Here is an 11,067-nt window from a genome sequence, read left to right on the forward strand (position 1 = left end):
AGTTGTATATATGTATATAAATACTCACCAACATGTATGTATGTATGTATGTATGCATGTATGTATGTATGTATGTATGTATGTATGTATGTATGTATGTATGTATGTATGTATGTATGTATGTATGTATGTATGTATGTATGTATGTATGTATGTATGTATGTATGTATGTATGTATGTATGTATGTATGTATGTATAAATCAATGCATGTATGTATCAATCCATGCATGTATGTATGTATGTATGTATGTATGTATGTATGTATGTATGTATGTATGTATGTATGTATGTATGTATGTATGTATGTATGTATGTATGTATAAATCCATGCATGTATGTATGTATGTATGTATGTATGTATGTATGTATGTATGTATGTATGTATGTATGTATAAATCCATGCATGTATGTATGTATGTATGTATGTATGTATGTATGTATGTATAAATCCATGCATGTATGTATCAATCCATGCATGTATGTATGTATGTATGTATGTATGTATGTATGTATGTATGTATGTATGTATGTATGTATGTATGTATGTATGTATGTATGTATGTATGTATAAATCCATGCATGTATGTATGTATGTATGTATGTATGTATGTATGTATGTATGTATGTATGTATGTATAAATCCATGCATGTATGTATCAATCCATGCATGTATGTATGTATGTATGTATGTATGTATGTATGTATGTATGTATAAATCCATGCATGTATGTATGTATGTATGTATGTATGTATGTATGTATGTATGTATGTATGTATGTATGTATGTATGTATGAATGTATGTATGAATGCATGCATGTACATTAAAAATAATTTTGAACCTCTTTGATCAAAGTAAAGAAAAATACTTTAATGGGCACTTGACCGTCGTTATTTTAACAGCAACCGTAACAGTAATCGGCACGTTTCTCTGTAACTATTTGACATGCCTCAGGTTCTTTTGTTGCTGCTCTTTGGTAACATTGTGGGAAGAACTTACTTCATAGAAAGATTAGGTGTAATAAAGAGGGGGAAAAAACAATCCATGTCCTCCCTGAGCCATAAGATTTGTACATTTATTTGAAGTTTGGATGTTTTTGGCTCAGGATAAACCGGCTTCAGGGTCGGTTTTTGTGCTTGAACTCGCAACACAGAGCGTTAAACAGTTCTTAAATACAAAACGTCCGCCCCACAGTCATTTTTCCATTCGGTCTTGCTTGAAGTAGAAAAGTACTTCTTTAGGGTTAGTTGTTTAGTGGCACTGAGCTTTGGCTTGATTCCCGTTTTGGGCCGGTGTCTCAGAGTCCAGTCCAGCTGTCAGAGGCAGTGGCTGGAGGTTTGCTGCCACGAAGGGGGCCGCAGCAGGCAGTCTGTGGTGTCTTCGCTCAGTTTGCCGTGTCGAGAAATAGCTGTGAGTTGGGGGCTCAGGGGAAAGCTGTAGCTGTAAAGACAGTAGGGGGCGGCGGTGTCGGCGAGATGAGGCAAGAGTGACGATCCTGGGGGACTCAGAGGGGTGTGGAGGGGGATGAGGCACGGGGAGCTCCCGGGGGACCTGTGCAGACACGGATCCCTGCAGTTGAGGGGCTTCTTCCCCTGGAGCGCGGAGATAAGCGGCAGGTCTGCTAGTGGAGGCAGGGAGGGGATACCTCTCAGTCCGTCCACCCCCAAGGAGGAGAAGGCTCTGCCGGGCAGCGGGGAAACGGAGGGCGAGCTGGTGGAGGTCTTCCCAAAGATGGGCAGGGTGAGAGCGTGGAGCGCAGTGTCGGGACAGGACAGAGGTAGAAGAGGCGAGGACGACGAGAGGGGGAGAAAGCTCTTCACACCACTGCTCGGCGACAGTGAGCTCCCTGTCGACAGATGTCAGAAACGTTAATCACGCTGTTAGAAAAGAAAGAGTTTCAAACTTAGACAACAGAACTAAATGGAGTTTGGGCGTAGTACCTTGGAGCTGTATGGAGAAAGGCTTAAAGTCCAAGCTCAGAGGGCCTCTCCAAGGGTATGACTCCAGCAGGCCATCCAGAACCCCTCTGCACACACACAGACACCAATCATGTAAATTCCTACATTAGGAATGTAGGAATTTAAATTTAGATTCTGGAAGGTGTCAAATTCTGCACTACATCAATTGCAGAATTTGACTTTGAATTGAATCTAATTAATTTAATTTAATCAGATTTTACATGGCTTCACCTCCTAGCTGTTTCACTGCTCCCTGAGATACAGAATTAAAGCACCGGTATTGTGCATTTGGTGAGGTTTGTCGTACCTGTTCCGTCCTGGATCCCTGAAGCCTTTGGCGAACGGGTTCCTGTCGATTTTCAGCTTGGTGATCTTAGCCGAGAGAGAGAGAGAGAGAGAGAGGAACACACATAAGTCATAGAGTCAGCTGGTGATGTGTTGCACTAACAATGAGCTCAGCGTCATGCAGGAAGGAGCTGCGGCAGAATCTCCCTCCCTTTGGGATTTTATCCGCCCTGTCAAACATGGTTCTGAGAGAGGAGCTTGTACAGTTTTATGCTCTGCTTTAACAGGCCGTGGACCCCAGCAGCCATAGCAGTCACATCTTGTTACTGGGTGTCTGTAATACTATGTTCCCTGATAGTAAAATGAACCCCGATGAAAAGAGCTGGGAGCCCCCACAGGCGGCTCTGTTACCCAGAATGGCAGCGAGCAGCAGGGTGAAATACGCGCAAGCCTCTCCGTGCGACTGGCCTCGCAGAAGAAAACAGTGCTGGATTTATGGTTCTTCTGAGACCACATTCAGCTTCACAAAGGAGGGGGTTCATTCAGATGTGGTGTCATCCAGGATAGCACCAACCAGCACCTTTACAAAAACAGCTAAAGGTCTGCTTTTTGTTTATTCTTTAGCGATGCACCAAGAAAACGCCTGGTTGGAAACATTCAAATCCAGCAGTTTTCCAAAAATAGGAGCACACCAGGTCGTATGAACAGCAACAATCTTCGGTGTGGAAGTAGGTTACTGAGGCAAGACTTAAAGTCATTAACTTTCAGTATCTGTGAGCTGTTTCAAAAATAAATTAAAATGAAGCACAAGACTATTTGAAAGTAAATAGTATTTTCTGTTTACTATAGAGGCATGTTGGATGTTCATTTAGGCTGATATCACATGGTCCCTCCTCGACCATCTCTTACTGTTACAGTTTTGGTGGAAACAGAATGATTTTTGATGATGACGTGTTTTAAATTGTCGCTATATAAGTAAACTGAATTGAAACCGAATTGCTGTGTGCAAGGAATGCGTTTACCGCAGGTAGTCAGTTCTCCCCTAGGGAACATTTGGCCTTCAGCAGCTAACAGGAAGCCTGAACCTACGACAGCATAGTTGCTCTGTTTCATCATTTTGAGCTTCCATGCTCTCTGTCATGGAAGCTGCTGGATCAGGAAACTTTAGCGGCCTTTTAGAGATTTCAGATCAAAGGCAATGATCCATATTCACAAGCAAATAGTCATGGTGACTCATGGTAATAGTTAGGTTATCTATGTTAGTTGTGCGGTTTGCTAACTGAAGATTCAAAACAAATTGTTACATCTTCAGCATTCGTTAAAAATGTCAACTTCATAATCGCTGTTTAACAGCAACTGCTGTTGCTCACACAGTGTGACGACGCCTCCCCTCCTAACAGTCAGTGACCATTCCTAGTGGGGCGGCGTGAAACATATTCCTAATGCTGACCTTTTATTTTCTTATATTGTTGCTATTAAAGATGAATCAGAATCAGCTGCATGTTTAAAAACAGTTCAAAGCTGTACAAAGGCCAGATATATGATATCAACCACTAATGTCTGATCGATGGGTCCAATCATTTCTGCATCCAAGAACGTCACCAAAACACTCTAGATTAGTCATGTTCTTTTTTGCTTTTTTAAATAATCTTGTTTGATCACAGGGTCTAATTAAATGTTATGTTTAGAACATAATTATAATGCTACCAGGTATTTGGTGCTCTGCATGGCAGAACAGTAAAGCGTTACCTGTTGGTTCTGGTAGGCCGTGACTGTGGTGAACTCGGTCTCTGGGAAGGAGAAGGAGTGCACGCCTTCGGCCGGCAGCGACTGGATCTGCGACAGGTCCATCCGAGGGTCGTGTCGGATGATGTGCACCCGGGGCTTGTATTTATGCATCGACTGAAGAATGATCTGCAGACCAACAGATGAAGATGCTTTCACTTTCGTTGGGTGAATCTAACATGGTATTATTGCTATAGGTGAACTTGGAAAGGCATTCAGAGTTGCCATTGGTGTTAGAAATTTAACAGGCAAATCGAATTAGTTTCATACCTGAAAAAAGGCCAAAAATAAAAGTGCTTGCTTCATTCATTTTGGATTGCTAAAATATACGGTATGAAAGCTTTGTTGTTCTGCAGCAGTTAGGATACATAATTGAAATAATAGTAATATACTCAAGAATATATGTGGACAATCAAGCACAAAAAACACACTAATTATAAAATGCAAAAGTGATTCAACTAAGTATTTCAGATTTGAAATAAGTTATCTAAATGTATTTTCACTGTCTAGAGTGGGTTGTTTAGTAATTTGTGAAATTGTTTGAAATAGGACAAATTAATGCATTCTTAAGTCTGCAAATCAAATTTATATTGTATGTTTCCTGTTTCTATTCAAGTCAAATAAAATTACAAGCATAAACATTAGTGTAGCACAAAATTTAAACATTTTTAAAAGTCCATGAAATTAATCAAAAGTATAAAATTAAAACATTAAGTCAGTCCTTTTTTCTTTAATTAAAACACAATGTATTGAAAATTGATTTTTCTATCCCATTGGTAGTCTAAACAAAGACGTTAAAAGCTCAGGCCTTTTTAGCACATTTGATCCACTCAGACCGCTTTTTAACTGCATTTAGACTTCAAAATGCATCATTATTTTATTGTTTTTTTTTTCTCACTGCACTGTCAGACCACAATTTCATGCAGTTTAAATGGAAAGGGGCCATTTTATATCAATTCAACAGCATGTTGCAGAAGTTGAAAACAAGGAAACCTAAAACGAGCTGAGGCGTCCAGAGGTTAGGAAACTGAAAGAGAGAGAGGGGGGTGGTCCTTTCATTCCCTTTTAGAGTGGTTTTAAAGTTCAGCTTCTACTTCTCAAAAGCAGCGAATCTCAAATTCTTGTTTGTAAACAGAAAGGATCAAGTCCAAATCCTCCTCGCGCCTCCTTAGACACCACATCTGCACAGCTTCCACAGGAAAACGTGCGGGAGGCCAGAAGGATTTTTCACTTCCTTCCATCTCTTTAACTGCGTAACAACGCAGGCGCGGCTCAGAACGGGGCTGTGATGTAAGGAGAACCAAAGCTGTCAGCGCAGCTAAAAACCATCTCTGGAGTCCAGCACAGCTTGCAAATAGGAGGGCATGCTATGTCTCAATAAAAGAGGAAAAAAACACCTTCTGCATGCTATAAAAACAAATTTATGAGACATTTACGATTTATTTTACAGATGTAATATTAAAAAAAATTGTAAATGCATAAGTTACCTTTGTTTTTGATGTTGTTTTGGTATCTGATCCTATTTTAACATTAGAATTAGAGTCCATCTAAAGATGTCATTTAATTTAACCACTAATCATGTCTCCATGTGTTGCATTATGAAAGACTATGTCAACTCTGTAAAAGTCGTCGACTGTCACAAGAGATGGGTTTGGGAAAATTATTGTGTTGGATCAGGAATTTAAGTTAGTGTCTGGATTTAACTCGCTTTGCAACTATGCTAAAAACTATAGTCAAACTTGGCAGAAAATGTAGTTTTTTAACCCTGAAGTTTAAATTATGTCATCGCCTATGAACGACATGTCTTAGCCGAGATTCCCTGGGAAACAGTTTATATGCCACCTTTATAGAAAAAATAGATTGAAAGTTTTATTATAGCAAAGCAATTATTTATTTTTTTAACATGGCAGATAAACCAGTTCAGAAAAAAGATCTTCATATAAATGTTGTTAATTAAGTACATTTTGAAAATTATGGGATTTATTTTATGAGTGATTAACTATAAAACTGACATAATGCTTGTTAGAAATTTTTTACAAAAATCTCCCCACCTAAATCCATGCATAGTACACATAAGCATTATTGATTAACACCAACGTTTTTCTTTTTATGAGTGCAGGTTTCCACTAAAACGTCCCGCCTGCAGGCAGACTTTCACAGCCCCCCCCCGGGCAACAGACGCAGATGCGTAAGAGGAAACAGATCCTGGGTTACCTACATGCCCCTTATCGTCCATCTCGTTGTTGGTGAGCTTGACCCGGTCAAAGCTGATCACCTGTCGCATCCACGTCTCTCCCGTGCACGGCGAGTCCGGGTGCACGTAGAGGCGCGGAGAGATGCACGAGTGGTCCGTGTTCCCGGCCACCATCCACTGCGAGCTGTGGTACACGTACCTGGACGACGTAGCAGTGTCAAAGTCAGCAAGTACAGGGGTCAAAGGAAAACTACACTGTAATAAGGAAATTTCATATCAGCCATTTTTTTTGTTTTATTAAATGTAATCTTTAACAGGAGTTAAATTCTGACATTAACTATTTTATTTAGGTAACATATGTTAGAACTGAAACCGTTTTTTTCAGGCATCCATTACATTTATGTGTAATGTTTCCAGCTGAGAACAGCAAGGCCGATGTGTTTCTGTGACTTTGATATGAATGAATGTATTAACTTACTTAAAGCATCTGTCTTACGACTTCTGGTTAAGAAAGTTTATGTTTTGGAGCAAGAGTTTCACTTTTTATCCAGCTTTAGCCATTAGCAACCGCACTAATGATAAGGCCCAACTTACTAGAAAGGACAACCCCATAATGCCTAATAAGAGTTCAATTGATTAAAAGTGGGGGAGGTGATGGCCTTGTCGTTAGAGCAGGGGGCTCACGTGCTGGAAAAGGGGCAAGTTCTGCAGTTTGAATCCCACTCTGGGTCCCTGAGCAAGACCCTTGGTCCCAGAATGCTCCCTGTGTGCTGCACAGTGGCAGCCCACTGCTCTCTAAAGTGGTTCAGTGCAGAAGACAGGTTTCATTGAAATGTGTGTTGCAATGACAAATAAAGATTATCATTATGATCATTATTATTTTTTTTTTATTATTATTAAATGAATTCCAATAGCAAAATACAAACTCAGTATCTGAGATTGTGAGAAATCTAGCCTGTCTGCATTCTTTGCCTTTGCCAGTGTGTAATTTTGAGCAGCTCGCTCTGAAGGTCTTAGAAAAATGATCGTTTCGTCTTGTTTTTTTTTTTTTTCAAACCCTATGAACTGGCTCGCTTTTTTTTTCTTTCCTTTGTCTTCCCAAAGTTTAGTTAAAATAGAACCAAGAATTTGGCTTGAACAAACAGCCCGGTGGTTTTTACAGTGCATTCCTCTCGAAATGTAAAGTTCACTAATGGTTCAATTCTGACAGCATTAATCGCATTATTTTCTGGTAACAAATCCCATTTAGACAGTTTAATTGAATGTAACTGAAGATGCTGGTTCAGTCGGCATTGTGTGCGGTGCACCGGGGAAAAGGTTTAATGCCACCTTGTTAGAGTAAATTTTAAAGTTTTTTTTTTTTACTATTTTGTTTTATGCTTTACTCACAATCTAATTCTTACTACAAAACACATGACTTCATGAAAGAAAAAATGTAGGGGCTTTTGCCTCATTTTACCAAATAAATTGTTTTTTGTGTATAAATGATGCAAGCTGTAAAATTATATCTCTTGTAAGCAGATATTTGGTAATATTTGATCTTTTTCTCTTGATTTAATTCTGTATTAATATATGTTAAATTCACGTTTTATTTTGTTTTTGATTAACTTATGTTTTCATATTATCTGTGGTGTGCAAAGTTTAAGTCAATGCAAAACAAATTGAACAGTGCCTAGTTTTTTGAGCACTTAAAATATTTCATTTGATTGTCCTTAAAAGTAAGTAATATAACTCACTGGATTACGTGCATTTATCACATTTATTTAAATGTCTTTTAGCAGTGGAAAGCTGTGCATAGTTCCTTCTGTAATACAGGCGCATTTTATTCCAAATGTATTAGTTACATTTTCCCAATTCGTTCGATGAATTTAGGAACTATTTAATCACACACCTGTAGCGTTTGGAGTCCACGGGAACGACGTCCATCGCCACGTAATACTGCTGGCAGGGGTCCAGATTGCGCACTTTGACGCGCACCGAAGGAAACATTCTTCTAAAGAGAAGCGCAAAAACAGTCGTATCAAACCAAACAGCAAATGTAGTCCATGTATTAATGAACGTTTTTATAAAAAATAACTACACTTGACAACAACACTGAACAAGAACACGCATCAGGACATTGCAGGTTCTGTCCCTAATACATAAGAAAACGGGGTCTCTGTGGTTTTAGATAGGAAGCTGCGGGAGCCAAAACCTGCAGCCGAGATCTAAGCGATGAGCTCTGGATGACTGAGTGAATTTTACCGAGATTTCAGCACCTATTGTAGTATTTAACTAAATCCGATTTTTAACAAAAAAAAAAAAAAAAAAAAAAGTATACATATACATACTTTTACACTTTTACTCATCGTAATTTTTCTAATGTGATTTCAAAACAAACAAATAAAACACCATATTTGTTTGTTTTATATGTGACCATATATATATATATATATATATATATATATATATATATATATATATATATATATATATATATATATATATATATATATATATATATATATATATATATATATAAGATATATATAGATATATATATACATACATATTTATATTTTGTATATATAGAGAGATAGATATATTACATTCGGTTTTATCTCGCTTTACATCACAATGCTTAATCTCGCACTTCATTTAAAAACAGGCCTTGCTTCAAACCGTAGTATAACTGACTTCCACAAACGTTTAAACATTTACCTCTTTTCTTCACTTTTCTCTCTGTCCCAAAAACAGTAAAACGTGAAAGCAGAAAGGAAACGTCGCCACTGCGGTGATGCGCAATAACTTTCCGTTTCTTTAGTGCCGCGTAAAAAGCGATAAGCCGCTCATTTGTTTGGGAACCGCACAGCTCATTCATCCTTGAACGGCCGCAGCGCGTTGAAAGGTCGCTTTGCGCCTGATAATTTGCGCACCTGTAACCGCGGAGCAGTTCATGTAAATACCAGAACGATGTGTGCTGCTGATAATTACCACTTTAGAGTCCGTTCATAACTGACAGCGACAAGCCTTTTGGTACAAAGGACGTCGGTTGTCCCTTTTAAACTGAAAAGGTCCCGTGGAGCGGCTTGTTTAAAGTCAAGCCATTTAGATTTTTTGACATGAGCGGTCGGATTAAAAAGTTGCTGAATGTTTGACAGGCTCCGTGCAGCCAGTAAATTGGACCACGGGGCGGTTTGTTTTAAACTTTTACAAGGTCTGGATCCCCTCACGCTTAGCTTATACCTGCCAGCTTTAGTGATGATCATCTCCGTTCCGATCTCATAGAATCGCTTCCACAGCTCGGAGCCCTGCAGCTCCGCCCGGACCACTCTTTCTGGCCGGGAGTCGCTCTCCTCGCCGCCCGGGTCCGACTCCTCCGTCCCGCTCTGCCCTGGCGGGTCACCGGGAGCGTCCCCCGGCCTCCACGGTGATGACAGTGCTTCGGTCATCTGTTCGGGCAGGTCTACAGAAAAAGAAAGAAAGAAAAACACGAGATGTTTGTTTATTTCATATTTCTGATAAAGAACTTTCAAGAAACTTTCACAAGAAATTCAAGACTTAAAGCTGCATTGAATATGACATGATGACGGAAAAATGATATGTTTTTTTTTATTAAAATAAATTCTGAACATTTTAACGTCATTAAAAAAAATAATCACAAACTTTTTTTCTCGGTTTCCAAACTGCTGCTCCCTGCATCACCAGTTTTATGCTCGTGTCTCACCTCTAAAGTTGCTCCCGTTGCCACCAGCGCCTGCAGCTGAACTTGACACATGCCTCTCGGACACTTTCATCCTTTTTGAAGGCTTCCCCACCAGAGACTCCACGGAGAACGCGTGAGCCCTGGAGCTCAGGCCCTGCATCTCGGCGACAAGACAGGCCGTAAATATCCGCCCGAACTTCAAGATTGACTTTCCAGTTCAGTCAGAACCGCACAGGATGGAGCACCAAAAACAGCAGCAACAAACAGAGGAACCTCAGGGAGTCCCTTTCCTCTCGCAGCGGCTCCTTGACGCTGCGTAATGGATCCGGTGCGTTGCCATGTGTTCTCTGCGACGCGCGCCTCTCTCGTCCAAAATCGCTGATTGTTTGGCACGCCTCTCGACTTCGCTACAAAACTTCCCTCTCCCCCCTCTTCGTCCATTCCACGGTCTCCCCCTTTTTCTTCTCCTCTCTGCCTCAGAAGGCTAGTTCCTCGGTCTGGTCCCCCTGTGCGCGTCACGCAGAGGGAGGGAAGAGCGCAGCGCGCATTCTTTCACAGGACCTGCGCTGCAAAAAATATCTACTCCTCTAAACTCTTAGCATGATCTTATATTAAAAACTATGTTTTAAATCGTTGTTGATGAGCATGTTAAAATTTCTGCAGTCAAAATAAAACAAAAAACGGTCCATAACAAAATACATTCTTATAATATTAATAACAGCAATAACAACAACAACAATACTACTACTACTACTACTACTACTACTACTACTACTACTAATAATAATAATAATAATAATAATAATAATAATAATAATAATAATAATAATTATTATTATTATTATTTAATTATTATTGTTAGATCGAAACAGAATCAGGGAAAATCTTCATTTCCAAAGCTTTAAATTTGTTTTTAAACCCAGTGCCATGCAACAACCTACAAATATTTGCAGCATTTTTCACAAATACATCTACAGAAACTTGCAAAAGTATTCACACCTTTTGAATTTCTTTTTCTTTGCATTTCTCATACCAGAGTCAAAAATTCCCACGTACTATAGTGATAGATCAACTCAAAGCAGCGCACAGTTGAGAAGTTGAGACAAAAGGATACATGATTATTTTGCTTTTACGTAAAACTATCTGAAATGTGTGGCATG

General features: G+C 39.4%; 1 protein-coding gene across 2 annotated transcripts; it reads right to left on the reverse strand.

Moving 5' to 3' along the window:
- Nucleotides 1-849: 849 nt before the first annotated feature.
- On the reverse strand, nucleotides 850-10,364 carry tbx22 (T-box transcription factor 22). 2 transcript variants are annotated; one of them, XM_021318681.2, is made up of 8 exons: nucleotides 9,929-10,364; nucleotides 9,448-9,667; nucleotides 8,114-8,212; nucleotides 6,247-6,421; nucleotides 3,993-4,157; nucleotides 2,266-2,330; nucleotides 1,941-2,026; nucleotides 850-1,846 (listed from the first exon to the last, which is right to left on the reverse strand). In XM_021318681.2, exons 1-8 carry the CDS (start codon nucleotides 10,065-10,067, stop codon nucleotides 1,317-1,319), a joined length of 1,479 nt encoding a protein of 492 aa, XP_021174356.2. In that variant the 5' UTR covers nucleotides 10,068-10,364; the 3' UTR covers nucleotides 850-1,316. The 2 variants fall into 2 exon arrangements, with proteins under 2 accessions (XP_021174356.2, XP_012722264.2); XM_012866810.3 differs by having other exon boundaries at nucleotides 8,114-8,215.
- Nucleotides 10,365-11,067: the final 703 nt, after the last annotated feature.

The sequence above is a fragment of the Fundulus heteroclitus genome, chromosome 23 (genome assembly GCF_011125445.2).
Source record: "Fundulus heteroclitus isolate FHET01 chromosome 23, MU-UCD_Fhet_4.1, whole genome shotgun sequence".
NCBI classification, from domain to species: domain Eukaryota; kingdom Metazoa; phylum Chordata; class Actinopteri; order Cyprinodontiformes; family Fundulidae; genus Fundulus; species Fundulus heteroclitus.

What these genes read in the sequence shown, in the direction of transcription:
- tbx22 (XM_012866810.3), bottom strand. Translation starts at nt 10,067, where the DNA reads ATGCAGGGCCTGAGCTCCAGGGCTCACGCGTTCTCCGTGGAGTCTCTG. An exon ending in CGGCCTACCAGAACCAACAG is followed by an intron (nt 2,331 to 3,992) that starts GTAACGCTTTAC and finishes CTCTCGGCTAAG; the next exon opens with ATCACCAAGCTGAAAATCGA. An exon ending in TTTCTCCATACAGCTCCAAG is followed by an intron (nt 1,847 to 1,940) that starts GTACTACGCCCA and finishes ATCTGTCGACAG; the next exon opens with GGAGCTCACTGTCGCCGAGC.